The sequence below is a fragment of the Lithobates pipiens genome, unplaced genomic scaffold (genome assembly GCF_037356315.1).
Source record: "Lithobates pipiens isolate NorthernLeopardFrog02 unplaced genomic scaffold, aLitPip1_a1.2 Scaffold_37, whole genome shotgun sequence".
In the NCBI taxonomy this organism is placed as follows: domain Eukaryota; kingdom Metazoa; phylum Chordata; class Amphibia; order Anura; family Ranidae; genus Lithobates; species Lithobates pipiens.
Window position 1 is genome coordinate 7,253,724 of NW_027507825.1, and position 24,354 is coordinate 7,278,077.

Sequence of the window (24,354 nt, forward strand, 5' to 3'; positions counted from 1 at the left end):
GAGTGTTCCACCTATCACAGACAGGGAGGCGCTGCTTTTGAACAGAGGAATGGCCGCCGTCTGTCAGACGAGGAGAGCATGGCACACAGAGGCTGCAGATTGGCACAGGTAGGCAGGGATGGACGGGACACAGCGACGGACGGGACACAGCGACGGACAGGACACAGCGACGGACGGGACACAGCGACGAACGGGACACGGGGACGGACGGGACACAGGGACGGACGGGACACAGGGATGGACACAGGGATGGACGGGACACAGGAATGGACACAGGGATGGACACAGGGATGGACGGGACACAGGGATGTCTCACCCTCGGCTTATACACGAGTCAATAAGTTTGCCAGTTTTTTTGTGGTAAATTGGGGGCCTTGGCATATATTCGGATCAACCTATACTCGAGTATATATGGTAACAATTTTTTTTCGGCATTGCACGTCTAGTGGAATCACAGAGATTAAATACAGACTGTAATTTAATCTCTTCCACACTCTCTATTCAAAGTTATTTTATTACATTTTTTTTTGTGTAGGCTTTACTATTGTACAGCGCATATGGTCCACACTATCTGGTAAGGAGCCAACCTTATCTTATATCATGGGTGATATCACTGTGATATCAGCATTGGATATAATCACTATCTATTTCTTGGGTTGCTTATATTTTTTGGATAAGAGCAGCTTTCACTTCTACTTGGATATGGGATGTTATTTTTAAGGGGATTATTATTATTATTATTATTATTATTATTATTATTTTTTATTATTATTAATTAATTTGGGCTTATTGCTTGTTTAGAGGATTTGAATATTGATTTCATTATGTTGGGGAATTTTTTATGAAATATAAATTTGGATTTTTTTCACATTTTTCCAATTTATGATTTTTTTTTAATCACATTATGCACATTAAGTACAGTATATTTTTTATTGTGTTGTAATTATTTAGCATCACACCATTTAATTTAATTACTACAACACATAGTTTATCTCATAAAGAGTCGTGATAAAGAAAATTTCTTTTATTCGATAAGAAATCCCATGTGTATTTGCCACATGCAAAAAGTATTGCACTTACTTCAAAAAGTACAGGTATGAACATTCATGTCAACAAGTTAAAATCGAAGTATAGCAAGAAAAAAATAAAGAAAGAGAGAAAAAAAATAATAATTTTCATTTTGGAAACTGAGACAGCAAATTGTCTGTAGGCAACACCGCGCCCGCCATGTGACCACAAGAACCAGATAGAAAACAAAAGCATAACATTTACATGGCGAATGGGCCAATGGGAAGACACTCCGCTTCTATGGCATTTCATAAAAGATTTCATGGTCCTTGTGGACTTTGTCCAAGAAAAAGTGAAAAATTGTTTGCTTTGCCGCCAAGGAGAAAGCGGTTAAAGTTTGTGCTTGTGGTTTGAGTTTGCTATAACTTCCAGTCTGGCCCAAAGTTTTTGTGGATTGTCTGGAATGTGAGTCCGCATGCCATCCGCGAGTTATAAAGTGGTATATATGTAGACGAATATGATGACCAGCAAGTTGAGTATGGTTCCGATGATCCCCAGCATGGCCAGAATTGTCTCCTCTTTACTTTCTTTTTCTTGGCTTCCTCTGTCATCTTCTCCTCCCCCAGGGATGACCATTTTGGTCAAAAATTCCAAATTTCCCTTCCTCTGGTTCACCTAGAAGAAGGAAAAACATAGTAATGGATTATTAAAGGAAAACTATTACTCTATAGGAGCCATTCTCAAGGTTTCCCCCAGCGGTTCCTCTGGGTTCCTTGAGCCGAGGCTGATTGACCTCCCATATGATAGTAGCTGAATAAATATGGAGCTAATGCCACCTGGCAGGGCAACAGCATGAAACAATGATCTTTTTAGCTGTCTGTAAGGTTGGCATTCATCTAACTTACCACAAATGTAAGGAACATTCTTCCCACTGATCACCAATGTAAGGAACGTTCTTCCCACTGATCACCGATGTAAGGAACATTCTTCTCACTGATCACCAATGTAAGGAACATTCTTCTCACTGATCACCAATGTAAGGAACATTCTTCCCACTGATCACCAATGTAAGGAACATTCTTCTCACTGATCACCAATGTAAGGAACATTCTTCTCACTGATCACCAATGTAAGGAACATTCTTCTCACTGATTACCAATGTAAGGAACATTCTTCTCACTGATCACCAATGTAAGGAACATTCTTCCCACTGATCACCAATGTAAGGAACATTCTTCTCACTGATCACCAATGTAAGGAACATTCTTCCCACTGATCACCAATGTAAGGAACATTCTTCCCACTGATCACCAATGTAAGGAACATTCTTCTCACTGATCACCAATGTAAGGAACATTCTTCCCACTGATCACCAATGTAAGGAACATTCTTCTCACTAATCACCAATGTAAGGAGCATTCTTCCCATTGATCACCAATGTAAGGAACATTCTTCTCACTGATCACCAATGTAAGGAACATTCTTCTCACTGATCACCAATGTAAGGAACATTCTTCCCACTGATCACCAATGTAAGGAACATTCTTCTCACTGATCACCAATGTAAGGAACATTCTTCCCACTGATCACCAATGTAAGGAACATTCTTCTCACTGATCACCAATGTAAGGAACATTCTTCCCACTGATCACCAATGTAAGGAACATTCTTCTCACTAATCACCAATGTAAGGAGCATTCTTCCCATTGATCACCAATGTAAGGAACATTCTTCTCACTGATCACCAATGTAAGGAACATTCTTCTCACTGATCACCAATGTAAGGAACATTCTTCCCACTGATCACCAATGTAAGGATCATTCTTTTAACTGATCACCAATGTAAGGAACATTCTTCTCACTGATCACCAATGTAAGGAACATTCTTCCCACTTATCACCAATGTAAGGAACATTCTTCTCACTGATCACCAATGTAAGGAACATTCTTCCCACTTATCACCAATGTAAAGGGATTTTTTTCCCACTGACCATGAATAGAGTGGTTTTAGCAAGGGTTTCTCAAAACCTGAAAATGATTTCAAAGGTTCCCTCATGGTAAATTCATTGGGAAAGGTTGCTAGAGAGTTATTTTACAACATATTCAGTGGTGGTGCTTCCATAAGGGTGCACGGGCGCCGTCCCCTCTCTCCAGCCACCCCCTATATCACTAATAGGTAGATTCAAGCACTGCCTGAATCTATCCATGGGGTTTGATAGGCTCTAATAGGCGCCAAGAAAGGCAAACAGCGAGTGCCATACTTGATGCTTGCCGTTCACCCTTTGTTAGAAAAGCGCATATATATATATGCGCTTTCCTAACACTGAACCGCCACTCCACTAATCAGGTGCTCAGGTCTGTTAGCCATCACCTGATTGGCTGTAATTACAGGCACTGTGATTGGATGCCTATCAGTCCTCCAATCATAGGAGAGGACGGGAGGAGAATAGGAGAAGACATTGAGGACATGGAGGAGCGACACACCGCTCACTACCTGCTGCCCCACCGAGACAGGGTAAGTGCCGGGCAGATGGCAGGGGGGCACAGTGGGAGCATTCGATGGGCACAGTGGGAGCATTTGATGAGCACAGTGGGAGTATTTAGTGGCACATTGGCAGCATTTGTTGGGCACAGTGGGAACATTTGATGGGCACAGTGGCAGCATTTGATGGCACAGTGGCAGAATTTGATGGGCACAGTGGGAGCATTTGATGACACAGTGGCAGCATTTGATGGGCAAAGGGGGGGGCATTTAATGGGCACCGTGGCAGCGTTTGGCACAGTGGCAGCGTTTGAAGGGCACAGTGGCAGCATTTGATGGGCACAGTGGCAGCATTTGACAGGAACAAGGGGAGCATTTGATGACACAGTGGCAGCATTTGACAGGAACAAGGGGAGCATTTAATGGGCACAGTGGCAGCGTTTGGCACAGTGGCAGAATTTGATGGGCACAGTGGCAGCTTTTGAGGGGCACAGTGGCTGCGTTTGATGAGCACAATGGCGACATTTGATGGACTCAGTAGCAGCGTTTGATGACACAGTGGCTGTGTTTGATGGGCACCATGGTGGCGTTTGATGGGGACAGTGGTTGCTTCTGATGGGCACAGTGCCAGTGTTTGATGGGCACAGTGGCTTCATTTCATGGGCACAGTGGCTGCGTTTCATGGCACAGTGGGTGTGTTTGATGGCCCAGTGAAGATTCAATTGATGAGGTTTTTTTCCAGAATTTTTTCAGTTTGTTTGCCCCCCAAAAAAAAATTTGAGCACCAGCCGCCACTGAACATATCCAAACCAATAGTATAGTACTTTCTACTATATGCTATTGAAGTTTTAATCCAGGCAAACCCCAGTGAACTATATGACATTTTCACTGATAAGTTCCTTGGAGTCCTACCTTTCCAGCTTACACAACTTTAAAACCCTGAAAAAGGGGAGGTACCCAAGCATGTGAAATGCGTTAGCTGATTTATTTTATTGTTACTCCTGTATGAAGTCATTGAAAGCCCTCTTGGACCCTACGATCATTGGTGTTGTGCTCTTATTATATTTTCTACCCTTAATTTTAGGTCATAAAAGAGATGTTTGAATTTCGCAACTGACGTAAAATTATAACTCACTGACTTAGCGTGCGGAGCGTTCCCAAGTTCAGAGTAAAAAAGAAAAAGCAATTCCCGGATCATTTGGTGGAACCAATTACGGTAACAGTATCAGACATCTCTCATAGCACATTGGTAAATAGCTGGCCAACGAAGAAATGCTTCCTCAAGTGCAATAATAAAAGCCAGCTCCGGCTGCACTGAGCTTATGCAATGTGAACAAAAGCAGAACCAGGAGCAACAAACTTGTCCGCAATTATTAGATTCAAACTGCAGGCGGACAGGATCCTTCAACAGACATTGTCACTTCCTACATTTCACCGAGGATCCGCTGGAGTCCCCTCCACCGGCCGCCTGCCTGACACCCTCCTGCCATCCGCTTCATGGCGATACAATATTTCTATCTTCATCTTTTTTTATTTAATGTGTGCCCCGCCCCCCCTGAAAACAAGATCCTACCCGGGTTTATTACCCTTTTTTTTGTTTGGGTTTCCCCGCACATGATTGGTTGTTTGGAGTACAGGCTATTTCTGATTACTTTAACCAGGTGACCTCCAGAAGGTTTTACCCCTTTCATGACCGGGGCATTTTTTTGCTATTCAGCACTGCGCTACTTTACCCACTTCAATACCGGGCACTTTCACCCCCTTCCCGTACAGGCCAATCTTCAGCTTTCAGTGCTGTCGCACTTTCAACGACAATTGCGCAGTCATGCAACACTGTACCCAAATTACATTTTTTTTTTTTCACACCTATAGAGCTTTATTTTGGTGGTATTTAATCACAACTTTTTTTTGTTGCTAAACAAAGGAAAAAAGTAAGAAAATTCAGAAAAAAAACAATTCTTCATAATTTGTTATAAACATTTTGCAAACAGTTCATTTTTCTCCTTGATTGATGTGCGCTGATGAGGAGGCACTGATATGCGGCACTGATGGGCACTGATAGGCTGCACAATGGGCACTGATGAGGCGGCACTGACGGGCACTGATAGGCTGCACTGATGAGCACTGATATGCAGCACTGAAGGGCACTGATAGGCTGCACTGATGAGGTGGCACTGATGGGCACAGATGAGGCAGCACTGATGGGCACTGATAGCCTGCACTGATGAGCACTGATATGCAGCAATGATGGGCACTAATAGGCTGCACTGTAGGGCATTGATGAGATGGCACTGATGGGCACTGATGAGGTGGCACTGATGGGCACTGGGCACTGATAGTCTGCACTAATGGGCACTGATGGGCACTGATATGCAGCACTGATGGGCACTGATAGGTGGCACTGATGGGCACTGATGAGGTGGTACTGATGGGCACTGATAGGCTGCACTGATGGGCACTGATATGCAGCACTGATGGGCACTGATAGGCAGAACTGAAAGACACTGATAGGCAGCAGCACTGATAGACAGCACTGCCTGGCAGCACTGATGGGCACTGATTTGCAGCACTGATAGGTTCTGATTGGCATCATTGATGGGCACTGATCGGCAGCACTGACAATCAGGACAACGATGATCAGTCCCCTGACTATCAATGTAGATGTCCCCTTTCACACTCGCCAGTTACCAGCTCTCTCCTCTCCTCACGCTGTGACAGTGTGAGGAAAGGAATGCCGATAACCTGTGTGCTTAATTAATGATCAGATGTGATTGGACACAGCTAATCACGTGGTAAGAGAAAAAAAATTGTCTCTTTACAGATCGGGGTAAAGTGATTGGCTCTTTACCCCGATCTGTAATCGGCTGTGCCCGAATGACACAGTGATGGGTGAGTTCCACGGGGGTCGTGATCATGGGAGAACATCATATGATGCCCTCCCAGAACTGGCGGACCGCTCTGTAGCTAGCCTATTTGCTATAGAGCGATTGGTAATTCTGATGTACTGAGGACAATCTTATTTTGTGAGGCCCGAAAATGCCAGGACAGTACAAATACCTCCCCAAATGACCCCTTTTTTGGAAAGTAGACAGTCCAAGGTACTTAGTAAGGAGCATGGCAAGTTTTTTTTATTTTTTGTAAAATGAAGATTTCAAGCACAATACTTTTTTGTTTTTTACATATTGTCCCCAGTGCAGTAAAGCGTGTTCTTATAACTGGTGTTGCGGTGATCAGAGATCCTGACTAGTGATGTAAAAAAAAAACTATATATAAATAAAAAATAATTTTTGTACAATTTCTTTTTTTTTTTACTTTTACATACTGTCATCAGAATATTTCAGTGTCTGTCAGGTGGATGAATTTAGGCAGCTGCGCCTGATTGCCTCCACACACTCCCGGTACTGCCCCCCCCCCCCACGCATGTGCACGCCCGCCATGCTTTCCGGGCTCTGCGTGTCCATCTGCGGGCATGGGCCCGACGTATCGGGTGGAGGAAGGGAGAAGAGCAGACACATTTATGTCCATACATTCAGTGGAGCACTGAGGAGCCCTTGGTGTCTTTTAGACCCTGCATGTCTCAAGAGAACCGGTCACCTAAAAATCCCCACACGTGATGAAATTTTTTTTTTTTTTTAAATGATATAGAATTATTGCTCTCACTCCGGCGGGTCTAATAAAACCCTGCTGTCTCATTAAAGACAATACTACTGTTAACTTCAATGGAAGGCAGGAGAGACATTAGGAGTATAGTAGACCCCTGATATCTCATTAAAGACAACGCTACTATTAACTTCAACAGAAGCAGGAGAGACATTGGGGGTCTAATAGACCCCCTGATGTCTCATTAAAGACAACGCAGCTATAAACTTCAATGGGGGGCAGGAGAGACATCAGGGGTCTAAAAGACCCCTGATGTCTCATTAAAGACAATGCAGCTATTAACTTCAACGGGGGGCAGGAGAGACATTAGGGGTCTAATAGACTTTTAATAGTTTATAACTATCATTACAGTTATTATTAATATTATTATTATTATTATTAATAATAATAAATAATAATAATACAACCCCCCCCCAGAATAATGGTTAATAAACTTAATAATTTAATTATAAAAAAACTTATCAGAAATATTTTTGTTCTTTTGGATTTTCCAATTTTCGTTCTTATTTTTGGATTTTCAATCTTTCAAATTTTCGGATATTGGTTGTTTTTGAATTTTTGTTCTTTTTGAAAATTTGTTTTCGGAAAGATTCATTAAACAGTTTTTCATTAATCCAGATGTTTCCGAATTAACAAATATGCCGAATTTCGATGAAAAAACAAATTTGGAACGAAACGAATTGCACATGTCTACGGTGAAGTTGTCCTGTCCCCTTAGCAGAAAAACACCCCCAAAGCATAATGTTTCCGGTGGGGATGGTGTTCTTGGGGTCATAGGCAGCATTCTTCCTCCTCCAAACACGGCGAGTTGAGCTGTTGCCAAAGGGCTCAATTTTGGTCTCATCTGACCACAGCACTTTCACCCAGTTTTCCTAGGAATCATTCAGATGTTCATTAGCAAATTTCAGACGGGCCTGCACCAGTGCCGTTGCTATGGGGGTGCAGTCCAAACCCAGGTGACACCCACCAGAAGGTGACACCAGGCTCACCTCAGACTGGCACCGGTGCTGCATTGAGAGGATGCTGCTCAGCGGCTCCCTTTCTCCCATCTGGGATCTTCTCTGCTCCACGCGATGTGCAGGGAGAGAGAGTGGGGGGAGGAGGGAGTGAGGCAGAGAGACAGGGCGCCCTGGTCCGACTCTGATCGTCCATCATACCCCCATACACCGCAGCCGCAATCACCTCTCTGTCCCCGCTGGCTGCACACACTGCAGATTGGACTAAAGCTGCCTCCTCCTCTGCTCCGACGTTTCAAGTACACAGGCCGGGAGGAAGAGCTGAGGAAGAGGGACACCATGCTACAGCACCTGCCCTGAAGTATGTAATAACAGGAGTATTGCAGAAGAGGGGGACATGGTGATGGGGGGGGGGGCATTGGCAGGTAACAATTATGCTGCCAGGAGCGATTTGGGGGAGGGGTTAGCGGATGGGTTCTAGGGGTGCTTTGTTTGGGTTAGAGAAGAGTTGTACTAGAAGTAGAAGGAGGAGGGCAGATTTGAAGTTTAACCCCCCCAGCACAATTCTTCTCTCCTCCCAAAGCACCCCCAGCATATATCCTCTAACCCCCCCAAATAAAAGATCTCATCCTGGCTCCATCCAACCCCCTGATCCCATCCCTTGCTCCATCCACCCCCCTGATCCCATCCCTGCTTATCTATCTCCCCCAATCCCATTCCAGCTCCATCCACCCCCTGTTCCCATCCCAGCCCCATCCAGCTCCCCCCGGTCCCATCCCGGCTCCATCCATCCACCCCCAATACCATAACGGCTCCACCCACCCCCTGATCCCATCCCTGCTCCATCCTGGTTCCATCCACCCCCCGATCCCATTCCAGCTCCATCCATTCCTCCGAACCCATTCTGACTCTATCCACTACCTGATCCCATCCCGGCTCCATCCATCCCCTGAATCCCAACCCAGCTCCATCCATTGTGGCAGGTTAAGGGGGGAGAGCCATACTGATGCACTAGCCTGCTTGGTGCCGGGGGGGGGGGGGGGTGACACCATGTTTTACCGCACTAGGTAACACCAACCCTAGTGATTCCACTGGCCTGTACATGTGCATTCTTAAGCAGGGGGCCTTGCGTGACTATGGTCCCAGCTGCCTTGAGATCATTGACAAGTTTCTCCCGTGTAGTTCTGGGCTGATCCCTCACAGTTCTCACGATCATTGAAACTACACGAGGTGAAATCTTGCATGGAGCCCCAGACCGAGGGAGACTGACAGCTATTTTGTCTTTCTTCCATTTGCGAATAATCTCAACAACTGTTGTCACCCTCTCACCAAGCTTCTTGGTGATGGTCTTGTAGCCCATTCCAGCCTTGTGTAGGTCTTCAATCTTGTCCCTGACGTCCTTGGACAGCTATTTGGTCTTGGCCATGGTGGAGAGATTGGAATCTGATTGGTTGATTGATTGCGTCTGTGGACAGGTGTCTTTTTATGCAGGTAACAAGTAGAGAGTAGGAGCACTCCCTTTAAGAGAGTGCTCCTAATCTCAGCTCTTTAGCTGTATAGTCCTGGGAACCAGAAATCTCGCTGATTGATAGGGGATTGAATATTTATTTCACTCATTAAAATGCAAATCAATTTATGACTTTTTTGAAATGCGTTCTTCTGGATATTTTTGTTATTAGTCTGTCCACTGTTAAAATAAACCGGCCATTAAGATTATAGACTAATCATTTTTTTGTCAGTAATCAAACGTACAAAAGCAGCAGCCAATCAAATACTTTTTCCCCTCCCTGTATACTTACCTGAGCCCCATCTCAATCCAGTGATGTGTCGGCAGCCTCGGCTCTCCGGGGACTCTCCCTCCTCATTGACTGAGACAGGAGTGAGTGCCATTGGCTCCTGCTGCTGTCAACCACAGCCAGTAAGCCAATAAGGAGAAAGAGGTGACGGGACCGAGCCACGGGCTCTGTGTGTGAATGGACACACAGAGCAGTGGCTCAGGAGCGAGCACACACCAGTGCCACTATAGCAAGTGGCTTGCTATTGGGGGGGGGGCACTGGTCAAAGGGGAGGAGCGCCAATGGGGAACCTGAGAAGAGCAGGCTCGGGTTGCTCTGTGCAAAACCATTACACAGAGCAGGTAAGTATAACATGTTTTTTACAAAAAAAGTCGTGCCTTTAATATCATTTTAATATTGCGCTGATTGTATATAGACCTTTAAAAGACATTTGGTTTTGGCAGACATTTTAGCAGCTTGGAAGGATTTGAATGCAACATTGGCACCATTGGCTCCCGCTGCTATCAATCGCAGCTAGACATGTGCACTGCTGAAATATTTGTTTGTTTTTGTTTTCGTTTCATTCATTTTTTTGTTAGTTGTTTTTTTGGGTCATTCATTATGATCGCAATTTGTAAATTTGTAAATTTGTAAATTTGAAAATTTGTAAATTTGCAAATTCGCTAATTCGAAAATTTACTAAATTTGTAAATTCAAAAATCCCAAAATTCTAAAATAAGAAAGAAAATCCAAAAATTCTAACTAATTAATAATAACTAACTATTAAATTATAGGTATTGAAATTTCCTTTCAAATATGGATGTTATTGAACGTAACAAATAAAAATTAATTCAAAGATACGAATTATCAGAAATAACAAATGCCGCATCTAAACAAATGCAAAGCAACAAATTAATAATGAATAATAATAACAATAATAATAAAACGTTATTATTATTATTATTGTTGTTTACTATTGTTAATTTGTTAGGTTCCATTCGTTTAGATGTGGCATTTGTTATTTCAGATAATGCGTAACTTCAGATAAATTCGTTACGTTCACTAACAGACAAATTTGAAAGGAAATTCCAATACCTATAATTTAATAGTTATTATTTCAGATTTTCAAATTTTTTGGGTTTTGCAAATTTCAATTTTCTGAATTTCCAAATTTATGAATTTCCAAATTTTCAAATTTCGGAATTTTTGAATTTACAAATTTCTGAATATCTGAATTTACAAATTGTTGAATTTCTGAATTTTTGAATTTCTGAATATCTGAATTTACGAATTTTTGAATTTCTGAATTGACGAATTTCTGAATTTCCAAATCTCTGAATTTCCAAATTTCTGATCTTACGAATTTTAGAATTTCCAGATTTCCGAATTTTTGAATTTATGAATTTACAAATTTCTGACTTTTTGATTTCCGAATTTTATGAACTTTTGAATTTACGTATTTACGACTATTTAGAAATATTTGTTAAATGGGTTTAGTTTTTTAACGAATTTCGATAAATTTGTTAAAAAGACGAGTTCGGAACAAGATGAATGGCACATGTCTAATCACAGCCAATGAGGAGAGAGAGGTGGCACTACTGAGCCACGGTTCTGTGTGTGAATGGCTATACAGAGCAGTGGCTCAGGAGTGAGCATACACCAGTTCCCCCTCCCCCCCCCCATAGCATGTAGTTTGCTATTGGGGAGCACTAGTCAAGGGGGAGGAGCCAGGAGCGCCATTGGGGACTCAAGAAGAGGAGGATAGGGGCTGCTCTTTGCAAAACCATCACACAGAGCAGGTAAAGTATGACGTTTATATATTTTAAAGCTGAGCCTTTAATATCACTTTAAAATTGCACTTGCTGTATGCAGACCTATAAAAGGATTTGAATTTTGCATTGCAGTTAGGTAAATATGGCCCGTTCTCGTCTGCGTCTCCTCTGCCTTTTCTCTCCCTGCAAACTGATGTAAATCCCCCCCAAAAAAATAAAATAAATAAAAATAAAAATAAAGAAAGCAGCCGGAACTCTTTGCCTGAAAGCACCTGAAGATGATTCTGCGTCGGACTTCCTTTGCGGGCCCGGCGCTCGTGTGCACAAAGCCCGAGGACTGTGAGATTCGTGTTCTGATACGTTCCTCTTATATCCTAAAACCTGATTTCAAATTCCATTTTCGGCCTCCGCAGCGGAGATATCTGATTTCCTGCGAGCGCTCGTGATTTCATTTATCAATCTCCGCTGCTAACATTTCACTGAGATGTTTCTCGGGTTGCCTAGAAGCGGGAACAGCAAACAGGAGCTCCTGCTACAAATCTTCGCTGTCACATGCGCTAAAGATCATCGCGGAGAATTAGAGTGTGAATTGTTTTATTCAGAGAGTCCGCGGACGGTGCAATATCTGTCATGCAAGCCGGCTTTTCATTGACAAGGAAATCACGCACCAATGTGCAAGGGCAGCCTTCCATGCTATCTATTAGTAAGGATGACCTTCAGGGAAAAGTATCATTTCCGGAAGTGATAATTATTATTATTATTATTTATTTTATTTCTTTATTATTATTATTTATTGCAGACAAAATAATGCCTGTCGCTTCTCATTTATCCAAGTCATTTTTTATCTTGTAGTATATAAAAAAGTAGGACTTTATACACTTCAGCTTTGGAAAGTTTTACCCCCCCACCCCCCTTCATGACCAGGACATGATATTTGTCACTACGCTAATTTGCCTGGTAATTGTGCGGTTATGTAACACTGTACCCAAATGGCATTTATATAATTTATTTCCCCACAAATAGAGCTTTCTTTTGGTGGTATTTGATCACCGCTGTTTTTTTTTTTCATTATAAAACATATCTAAAAAAAAAAAATCTTCATAAATTTATGCCAAAATGCATTCTGATACATGTTTTTGGTGAAAAAAAAAATCTCAATAAGTGTATATTGATTGTTTTGCTTGAAAGTTGTAGCATCTGAAAAACTATGGTGCATATACTGTAATTTTTTTATACTACTAAAGTTGGTGATCAACAACTTATAGTGGGAATCTGTGGCGGAGCAATATGACACTAACTGACACTGGGTGGGAGCTGCCTGACACTGGGTGGAAGCTTCTGCCCATCAGTGCCACATATCAGTGCAGCCTTACCAGTGCAAATCAGTGCTGTCTCATTAGTGCCCATCAGTGCCGCCTCATCGGTGCCACCTATCAGTGCCCATTAATGCCGTCTCATCAGTGCCCATCAGTGCTGCATATCAGTGCCCATTAGTGCCACCTCATCAGTGCAGCCTCATCAGTGCCACCTATTGGTGCCCATTAGTGCCACCTCATCAGTGCCCATTAGTGCTGCCCCATCAGTGACACCTATCAGTGCCCATTAGTGCCGCCCCATCAGTGAGGCATATCAGTGCTGGCCATCAGTATCACCTATCAGTGCCGCATATCAGTGTCTATTAGCGCCACCTCATCAGTGCCCATCAGTGTCGCATATCAGTGCCTCCTCATCAGTGCCAACTATTGGTGCCCATCAGGGCCACATATCAGTGCTGCCCAACAGTACCGCCCAGAGTGCCCATTAGTGCTGTCACATCAGTGGAGGAGGAAAATTACTTAATTGCAAAATGTTGTAACAGAACCAAAAAAAGATTTTTTTCTGTCTTTTCATCTTGCCTGTGGGCATGTGAAGTCCACAGGCATCCTCTTTCGGGATACTGTGTTGCCGATTGACCAGCATGCACCGCCCGTTCGATCCCCGATCTCACACATGTGCAGTATTCTTTAATAGGAGCGCCTTCCACTGCTCAGGTTGCCATCACAACGGGCGGCGTCATCGGAAGTCCCGCCCCGTTGTGATGGCAGCGGACATAACAGAAGATAAAACGTAACTGACGTAATCACGTCACTTCTTTTCAAATCCCGCGAGATTTCGTAGAGGGTCTCCTGGGAACAATGACACGAGATCCCAGGAGACAGTGCGGCTGAAAGGAAATTACGAAATAACCGTACAATACGTCCACCCAATATTAGTCTTTTTTCCTTATGTAATACTATAGACACCCCCCAGGTATGAAATTTAAAGGAATATTACACTGTTATTGTTTCACTTTAAGCATTATTAAAATCACTGCTCCCGAAAAAACGGCCGTTTTCAAAACTTTTTTTTTGCATTGATGTCCCCTGGGGCAGGACCCAGGTCCCCAGACACTTTTTAGGACAGTAACTTGCATATTATCCTTTAAAATTAGCACTTTAGATTTTGAACGTTCGAGTCCCATAGACTTTAATAGGGTTCTAAATAGGGATGAGCCGAACACCCCCCGGTTCGGTTCGCACCAGAACTTTCGAACGGACCCCACGTTCGTTACGAACGTTAGAACCCCATTGAAGTCTATGAGACTCGAACGTTCGAAATGGAAAGTGCTAATTTTAACAGCTAATATGCAAGATACTGTCCTAAAAAGGGTTTGGGGACCTGCCTCCTGCCCCAGGGGACATGGGTCAATGCCTAAAATGTTTTTAAAAATGGCCGTTTTGGCGGGAGCACTGATTTTACTGACGATTAAAGTGAAAAAAAAAAGTGAAATATTCCTTTAAATATGGTGCCTGGGGGGGTGTCTGTAGTATGCCTGTGAAGTGCCACGTGTTTCCCGTGTTTAGAACAGTCCCGGCACAAAATGACATTAAACGGAAATAACACCATTTAAAACTGCTTGCGGTTTTAATGTCATATCTGGTTCCTGCAATATGGTTGAAAATCATTCAGAAAAATGGCATGGGTAGCCCTCCCTGCCCATTACCAGCCTATTTGGATCTTGTACGCATATTAAGGGGAACCCCGTACCCATATTAAAAAAAGGAAATGCGTGTGGCCCCCAGGCCCTATATACTCAGAACAGCAGTATACAGGCGGTGCAAACAAGACAGGGACTGTGTAGGTTTGTTGTGTTAAGTTGAATCTGTTTGTAATTTTCAACTGGTACATTTTTAAAGTGTAGCTCCAGTCAAAAAAACTATTTTTAAGCATTTTGGAAAACATAGGGAAGGGTTATCACCCTTGTATAATTTGTTTTGTCGTCCATCTTTTTTCATCTCACTTGCTGCTGTCTCCTTGCGTTTGCAAGTAGGAGATGTTTGTAAGTTGGATGTTTGAAAGTAGGGGCCTGCCCTATATGCTCTGCAGAAATGGCGGAACAAGGTGTTGGTTTTGCCACAACATTGTAAGCCCTCAAAGTGACTCTTGGTGGGCGCTGGAGCGCCCTGCTGTGAACGATTATATCAAGAATTGTAATTACATGCCATTGTTGAACAGTGGTAGAAAAATTGACCTTTGGTGGTTGTGGTGCTGGTGCCACAACACTATAAGTCCTCACCGTTACTCTGGGTGGGCACAGGAAGGGGCCCTCCTGTGAAATATTATATCAAGAATTGTAATTACATGTCCCTGTTAAACAGGGGCAGAAAAATTTGGCCTTAGGCACTGCTGCTGGTGCCACCACACTGCAACCTCTTCCATATACTCTAGTTTTTTTGCTGGAATTAGCCCTGCTGCAAAGCATTGCATCAAAAATTGTACTTAAATGCCCCTGTTAAACAGGGGCAGAAAAATTGGGCCTTAGGCACTGGTGCTGGTGCCACGACACTGCAACCTCTCCCATATACTCTAGTTTTATTGCAGGAATTAGCCCTGCTGCAAAGCATTGCATCAAAAATTGTACTTAAACGCCCCTGTTAAACAGGGGCAGAAAAATTGGGCCTTAGGCACTGGTGCTGGTGCCACCACACTGCAATCTCTGCCATATACTCTAGTTTTATTGCAGGAATTAGCCCTGCTGCAAAGCATTGCATCAAAAATTGTAATTAAACGCCCCTGTTAAACAGGGGCAGAAAAATTGGGCTGCTGGCATCATCCAGAACCAAAAATGTTCTTCCAACATATCAGCGGAGGAGGAAGAGGATAGACAATCAACATAACAGGACAGTCACTCAGCATCAGCATAGGCAGTCTTGAAGGGATGTGGTATTTCAAAAAAAATTATTCGGTTACATCAGCTTCAGGTGCTTGGTAGCTGTGGGTGATCCAAGACTGATTCATCTTGATGAAGGTCAGTCGATCAACTGATTCGGTGGACAGGCGCACCCTGTGTTCGGTAACAAAGCCACCAGCAGCACTGAAGGTGCGTTCCGAAAGAACGCTGGATGCAGGACAGGCCAGTAGCTCAATTGCATACTGTGCAAGCTCTGGCCAGTGATCCATCCTCAAGACCCAGTAAGCCAGAGGATTTTCGGTGGGAAAGGTGTCCAAGTCTGACCTTGCCCCTAGGTATTCCTGCACCACGTAAATCAGACGCTGGCGATGGGTGCTGGAACCAATCATACCTTGGGGCTGCGGACTAAAAAATTGTCTGAAAGCATCAGTCAGACGGCCACCTTCTCCACCGCTCCTTCTGACCGATGCCTCAGCAACACGTTGTCCAGGACCAGGAGTTTGTAACCTCCCAGTCTCTGGGAACACGTTGCACAGACCTTTCTGCAAGGCCTCCCAGAGATGTCTCATCCTCTGCTCCCTCTGCGATGGCAAGATAAGGTCGGCAACCTTACTCTTTTACCGTGGATCAAGGAGAGTGGCCAGCCAGTAATGGTCCCTCTCCTTGATCCGAAGAATACGAGGATCCTTCTGCAGGCTTTGCAGGATCAGGGAGGCCATGCAGCGTAGGTTAGCTGAGGCATTCGGTCCGGAGTCCTCTGGGTCACTAAGGACAACATGATCCGCAGCTACCTCCTCCCAGCCACGTACAAGTCCACGTGTTTCTTGGGACTGTAAATCATCCCTATAAGACTGCTGCTGCTGCTGATGCTGATGCTGAGTGCCAGCCTCCACCTCCATGCTTACACAATCATCCTCCTCCTCCTCTTCCTCCTCCTCATCCTCTTCCTGTGTGATGGGTGGCACAGCAGGAACACTGTCTGGATAAAGGGGGCCTTGAGAGGCAAGGAAGTCCTCCTCTTCCTGCCTCTGTTCTGCCTCAAGTGCCCTGTCCATTATTCCACGCAGCGTATGCTCCAAGAGGTGGACAAGAGGTACAGTGTCACTGATGCATGCACTGTCACTGCTCACCATCCTTGTGGCCTCCTCAAACGGTGACAGGACAGTGCATGCATCCCTGATCATGCCCCACTGGCGTGGTGAGAAAAAACCGAGCTCCCCTGACCCTGTCCTGGTGCCGTAGTCGCACAGGTACTCATTGATGGCCCTCTGCTGCGTGTGCAGCCGCTGCAGCATTGCCAATGTTGAGTTCCATCTGGTGGGCATGTCACATATAAGGCGGTTCTTGGGCAGGTTCAACTCCTTTTGGAGCTCAGCCAGCCGAGCACAGGCATTAAATGATCGGCGGAAATGCACACAGACTTTCCTGGCCTGCTTCAGGACATCCTGTAAGCCGGGGTACCTGCCCAAGAACCGCTGCACCACCAGGTTAAGGACGTGAGCTACACAGGGCACATGGGTCAGTTGTCCCTGTCGGAGGGCGGAGAGGAGGTTGGTGCCATTGTCGCAAACCACCATTCCTGGCTTAAGCTGGCGTGGCGTCAACCACCTCTCGGCCTGCCCCTGCAGAGCTGACAAAACATCCGCCCCAGTGTGGCTCCTGTCCCCCAAACAAACCAGCGCAAGCACGGCATGGCATCGTTTTGCCTGCGTACTTGCGTAGCCCCTGGAACGCCTACGGAGCACCGCTGGTTCTGAGGACAGAGCACTGGAAGAGGCCATGGAGGAAGAAGAAGAGGAGGGGGTGGAGGAGAGAGGTGTGTCACAACCAATAGTAGCATTTTGGAGGCGTGGTGGCGGAACAACCTCCAACACTACTGCACCTTGTCCTGCATCCTTCCCAGCAGCCAGAAGAGTGACCCAATGGGCCGTGAAAGACAGATAACGTCCCTGTCCATGCCTGCTGGACCATGAGTCAGCGGTAATATGCACCTTACCGCTGACCGCCCTGTCCAGCGAGGCAAGGACATTGCCTTCCACATGCCGGTAGAGAGCCAGAATCGCCTTCCGTGAGAAAAAGTGGCGTTTGGGGACCTGCCACTGAGGAACCGCACATTGTACAAACTCACGGAAGGGGGCCGAGTCTACCAACTGAAAAGGCAGCAGTTGAAGTGCTAGCAATTTAGCCAAGCTAGCATTCAACCGCTGGGCATGTGGATGGCTGGGAGTAAACTTCTTCCGCCGGTCCAGCAGCTGGGGCAGGGACATTTGCCTGCTATAATCGGACGTGGGTGTACCACTAGCAGAGTTCCCGGAAGCACTTGGCTGTGACACACCTAATTCTACACCTTCATTCCTCTCAGAGCAGGTTTCAGAGAGGACTGAAGGTCTAGTGGGGTTGGAGATGCCAGCTGATGAGGAGCAAGGAGAGGTCCGCTTTGTTCTTTGGTGTGGGTCTTTGAGGTACGCTTGCCAACGAGCTGCATGGCAGGTCAACATATGTCTGGTCAAGCATGTGGTGCCCAAGTGGCTGATGTTTTGGCCACGTGAGATACGCTTGAGACATATGTTGCAAATAGCAGCGGTGCGATCTGATGCACTCGTCTCAAAAAAGGCCCACACCAAAGAACTTTTAGAATAACACGCAGAGGCAGCGCCCTGCACAGGCGGAGCTCTGCGGTGTGATTCAGTCGGTGTGCTGCCCCTAAGCTGGCCCCCGGAGGGTATCCTGCCTCGTTGGACATGTGCCTCCTCCTCCTCCTCCTCCTCCTCCTCCTCCTCCTTCTCCCTCCATCCAGGCACCCACGTGGAGTCAGTGCCCTCATCATCCCCTCCCTCTTCATCGCTGTAGCAAACCTGGCAGTATGCTGCAGCTTGTGGAACATGACTGCCAGATTGCTGTCCTTCTTGAGCATCCCCTCTCTCTGCGCTCACGCTACTGCCTTCCTCTAGCTGAGTGTCATCATCAGAGCCCACCAAACACTGGGCATCCTCCTGGAGCATGTACCCAACACTGTGCTCAAAGAGTTCAGGAGACTCCTCAGGAGGACGTGGTGGGTCTAGGGAAGGAGTCACTGATGATGACATTGAGAGGAGGGAAGACGATGCGTTGGCAGCTGCTTTGCTACTACCCTGAGACTGGGTGAGAGAGGATGAGGAGGATGAAGAGGGCTTGGTCATCCACTCTACCAAGTCGTTGGCATGTTGCGGTTCAACATGTCCAGCTGCCGAAAAGAAGGACAAGCATGTCCCATGGCCACCTGCTGATGACAATGCACCGCGTCCACGACCAGCACTGTTGTCTCTAGACACAGAGCCTGCTTGCCCTCTTTTATCGGCTCGCGCCTGTCTGCCTCTCCTTGCTGGCCTTCCAGACATGGTAATGGCCTAAAGGGAGTTGGGTAAAACAGCAGTTGGGTAGTTTATATTGTGCTGGAGGCACACAACACCCACTAACTTCTGCAGATGCCTTTTTTATAGAACACCAGAGATAAAGGGGTATATACAGATGTATACTGTGCTGTGCTGGAGGCACACACAACTTCCAATAACTCCTGCAGATGACAATTGGGCTCAAATAGAGAACAGCTATGTAGGTGGATTATAGCGGTATGTACTGGGTACAGAGCACGCAGACAGCACGCACTATCTCCTGGCACTACTGACTGCAAGCTCTATTATTAAAGATAGATCACTAGCTATATAGGTGAGGAGAATATCACGGTGTATACTGCGGTCAGGGCACGCAGACAATAACCAGAAAACAGCAGAGATAAAGGGGTATATACAGATGTATACTGTGCTGTGCTGGAGGCACACACAACTTCCAATAACTCCTGCAGATGACAATTGGGCTCAAATAGAGAACAGCTATGTAGGTGGATATAGCGGTGTGTACTGGGTACAGAGCACGCAGACAGCACGCACAAGCTCCTAACACTACTGACTGCAAGCTCTATTATTAAAGATAGATCACTAGCTATATAGGTGAGGTGAATATAGTGGTGTATACTGCGGTCAGGGCACAGACAATAACCACTACACAACAGCAAGATAGGAAATCAGCCAAAAACAATCGGTGTGTACTGTGTTGAAGGTACACAGAACACCCACTGCTTCAGATGCCAACATACTACACGAGGCCGCCTCAATGGCAGCCTTATATAGTGTGGGGCGTGCACTACACAGCCTGAGCTATGATTGGCCACAGGCATCCTGCCTGTGGCCAATCATGGCTCTCCTCGCTGCTGGCGCTGCGATTGGCCAAGCATGCGGGGTCACAGTGCATGCTTGGCCAATCATGAGCCAGCAATGCACTGCGCCATCGCAGTGCATTGTGGGCCGTGAGTGCCACACAAATTTTGACGCGAACGGACCAAGTGTTCGGATTTCGCCGAACGGACGAACAGTCAATGTTCGAGTCGAACGTACACGTTCGACTCGAACACGAAGCTCATCCCTAGTTCTAAAGTTCACACGAAGTATGCTATATAGAGTTTAGCAGCTCCGTCAAATCTTCTTTATACATTTGACAGACACCATAAGCCTTCAAAGACAGATTCGACCGTAATTCATGTGGATTTTCGGACGAATGCAATTTTTGAACGAAAAACAAAATAAATAAAAATGAATTTTGGGAGTAACTAAATAAATTTATTTTTCGCACGAAAACTAAATACTTCACTCTGCACGTGTCTAGTGTGAGTAAAGTGTAAAGTTAGTATAATGTGTCAGTATAGTATGAGTACAGTGTAGTGTGAATGTGCTGTCAGTATAGTGTGAGTACAGCGTAGTGTTAGTATAGTGTGTCAGTATAATGTGAGTACAGTGTAGTGTGACTGTTGTGTGTCAGTATAGTGTGAGTACAGTGTAGTGTTAGCATAATGTGTCAGTATAGTATGAGTACAGTGTAGTGTGAGTGTAGAGTGAGTACAGTGTAGTGTGAGTGTAGAGTGAGTAAAGTGTAGTGTGAGGGTGCGGAGTCAGTATAGTGTGAGTACAGCGTAGTGTTAGTATAGTGTGTCGGTATAGTGTGAGTACAGTGTAGTGTGAGTGTAGTGTGTCAGTATAGTGTGAGTACAGTGTAGTGTGAGTGTAGTGTGTCACTATAGTGTGAGTACAGTGTAGTGTGAGTGTAGTGTGTCAGTATAGTGTGAGTACAGTGTAGTGTGAGTGTACTGTGTCAGTATAGTATGAGTACAGTGTAGTGTTAATATAGTGTGTCAATATAGTGTGAGTTCAGTGTAGTGTTAGTATAATATGTCAGTATAGTATGAGTACAGTGTAGTGTGAATGTGCTGTGTCAGTATAGTGTGAGCACAGTGTAGTGTTAGTATACTGTGTGAGTATAATGTGAGTACAGTGTAGTTGTGCTGTGTCAGTATAGTGTGAGTACAGTGTAGTGTTAGTATAGTGTGTCAGTATAATGTGAGTACAGTGTAGTGTGAGGGTAGTGTGTCAGTATAGTGTCAGTACAGTGTAGTGTGAGTGTAGTGTGTCACTATAGTGTGAGTACAGTGTAGTGTGAGTGTAGTGTGTCACTATAGTGTGAGTACAGCGTAGTGTTAGTATAGTGTGTCAGTATAATGTGAGTACAGTGTAGTGTGAGTGTAGTGTGTCAGTATAGTGTGAGTACAGTGTAGTGTGAGTGTAGTGTGTCACTATAGTGTGAGTACAGTGTAGTGTGAGTGTAGTGTGTCACTATAGTGTGAGTACAGCGTAGTGTTAGTATAGTGTGTCAGTATAATGTGAGTACAGTGTAGTGTGAGTGTTGTGTGTCAGTGTAGTGTGAGTACAGTGTAGTGTGAGTGTAGTGTGTCAGTAAAGTGTGAGTACAGTGTAGTGTGAGTGTATTGTGTCACTATAGTGTGAGTACAGTGTAGTGTGAGTGTAGTGTGTCACTATAGTGTGAGTACAGCGTAGTGTTAGTATAGTGTGTCAGTATAATGTGAGTACAGTGTAGTGTGAGTGTTGTGTGTCAGTGTAGTTTGAGTACAGTGTAGTGTGAGTGTATTGTGTCAGTATAGTGTGAGTACAGTGTAGTGTGAGTGTAGTGTGTCAGTATAGTGTGAGTACAGTGTAGTGTGAGTGTAGTGTGTCACAATAGTGTGAGTACAGTGTAGTGTGAGTGTAGTGTGTCACTATTGTGTGAGTACAGTGTAGTGTGGGTGTAGTGTGTCAGTATGGTGTGAGTACAGTGTAGTGTGAGTGTAGAGTGAGTACAGTGTAGTGTGTCAGTATGGTGTGAGTACAGTGTAGTGTGAGTGTAGTGTGTCAGTATGGTGTGAGTACAGTGTAGTGTGAGTGTAGTGTGTCAGTATGGTGTGAGTACAGTGTAGTGTGAGTGTAGAGTGAGTACAGTGTAGTGTGAGTGTACTCTGTCAGTATAATGTGAGTACAGTGTAGTGTGAGTGTAGTGTGTGAGTACAGTGTAGTGTTAGTATAGTGTGTCAGTATAATGTGAGTACAGTGTAGTGTGAGGGTAGTGTGTCAGTATAGTGTCAGTACAGTGTAGTGTGAGTGTAGTGTGTCACTATAGTGTGAGTACAGTGTAGTGTGAGTGTAGTGTGTCACTATAGTGTGAGTACAGCGTAGTGTTAGTATAGTGTGTCAGTATAATGTGAGTACAGTGTAGTGTGAGTGTAGTGTGTCAGTATAGTGTGAGTACAGTGTAGTGTGAGTGTAGTGTGTCACTATAGTGTGAGTACAGTGTAGTGTGAGTGTAGTGTGTCACTATAGTGTGAGTACAGCGTAGTGTTAGTATAGTGTGTCAGTATAATGTGAGTACAGTGTAGTGTGAGTGTTGTGTGTCAGTGTAGTGTGAGTACAGTGTAGTGTGAGTGTAGTGTGTCAGTAAAGTGTGAGTACAGTGTAGTGTGAGTGTATTGTGTCACTATAGTGTGAGTACAGTGTAGTGTGAGTGTAGTGTGTCACTATAGTGTGAGTACAGCGTAGTGTTAGTATAGTGTGTCAGTATAATGTGAGTACAGTGTAGTGTGAGTGTTGTGTGTCAGTGTAGTTTGAGTACAGTGTAGTGTGAGTGTATTGTGTCAGTATAGTGTGAGTACAGTGTAGTGTGAGTGTAGTGTGTCAGTATAGTGTGAGTACAGTGTAGTGTGAGTGTAGTGTGTCACAATAGTGTGAGTACAGTGTAGTGTGAGTGTAGTGTGTCACTATTGTGTGAGTACAGTGTAGTGTGGGTGTAGTGTGTCAGTATGGTGTGAGTACAGTGTAGTGTGAGTGTAGAGTGAGTACAGTGTAGTGTGTCAGTATGGTGTGAGTACAGTGTAGTGTGAGTGTAGTGTGTCAGTATGGTGTGAGTACAGTGTAGTGTGAGTGTAGTGTGTCAGTATGGTGTGAGTACAGTGTAGTGTGAGTGTAGAGTGAGTACAGTGTAGTGTGAGTGTACTCTGTCAGTATAATGTGAGTACAGTGTAGTGTGAGTGTAGTGTGTGAGTACAGTGTAGTGTTTGTATAGTGTGTCAGTATGTCAGTGCTGTATACCCCTTTTCTTTTTTTGGTTGTTGCATTTTTTTTTATCCCTTGCCTGCCCCCCCCCCCTTTTTTTTAACTGTTAGCTGCAGTTTTTCTGAATGTGATGCTTGTGTTTGCCGTTTTGAATTTTCGATTTTTTTTTTATAGTTTTTACATTTCTCTCTACACATCCCAGTTCTGTGAGGAGAGGAGAGAGATCGTGAGTTCCTACAAGCTGGGAACCATGATCTGTTGTCTCCTACAGTCAGTCCCATCCCCCACAGTTAGAACACCCACATAAGAAAAACATTTAACCCAGTGACATTTATACAGTAATCAGTGCATTTTTATAGCACTGATCGCTGTATAATTGTCAATCGATCCAAAAATGTGTAAAAGTGACCGATGTGTCCGCCATAATGTTGCAGTCTCAATAAAAATCGCTGATCGCCGGCGTTACTATTAAAAAAATAAATAATAAAAATGCCATAAATCTATCGCCTATTTTGTAGACGCTATAACTTTTAAGCAAACCAATCAATATATGCTTTTTGCGATTTTTATTACCAAAAATATGTAGAACAATACACAAGAGCCTAAACTGAGGAAAAAAATAGTTAAAAAAAAAAAAAAGATTGGGCCAAAAAGTACAAAATATTCAGTTTTTTGTTTTCAAAATTGTCGCTGTTGTTTTCTTTATAGTGCAAAAAAATAAAAACCGCAAAGATGATCAAATACCACCAAAAGAAAGCTCTAATTTTGGGAAAAAAAGGACGTCAATCTTGTTTGGGTACAGGTACAGCGTCACATGACCACCCAATTGTCAGTTAAAGCGACGCAGTGCCGAATCGCAAAAAATTGCCTGGTCATTGAGCAGCCAATTCTTCTGGGGCTGATTAACCACTTCCCGACCAGCGCACGACGATGTACGTCGACAGAATGGCACGGGCAGGCATATTGGCGTACAGGTACGTCCAATATTCGATGCCGCCCTGCCATCGGGAGCACTCCGCCGGCGG

At 44.6% G+C, this 24,354-nt stretch overlaps 1 protein-coding gene across 1 annotated transcript in view; it reads right to left on the minus strand.

Annotated features, from left to right (window-relative positions):
• Nucleotides 1-1,009: 1,009 nt before the first annotated feature.
• TUNAR (transmembrane neural differentiation associated intracellular calcium regulator) overlaps nucleotides 1,010-24,354 on the minus strand; it is a 110,129-nt gene continuing 86,784 nt past the window's right edge. Inside the window, exon 2 of the mRNA XM_077466638.1 lies at nucleotides 1,010-1,683. Within this exon, the coding sequence (XP_077322764.1) occupies nucleotides 1,498-1,683 (186 nt within the window). The 3' untranslated portion in view covers nucleotides 1,010-1,497. The remainder of the gene's footprint in view (nucleotides 1,684-24,354) is intronic.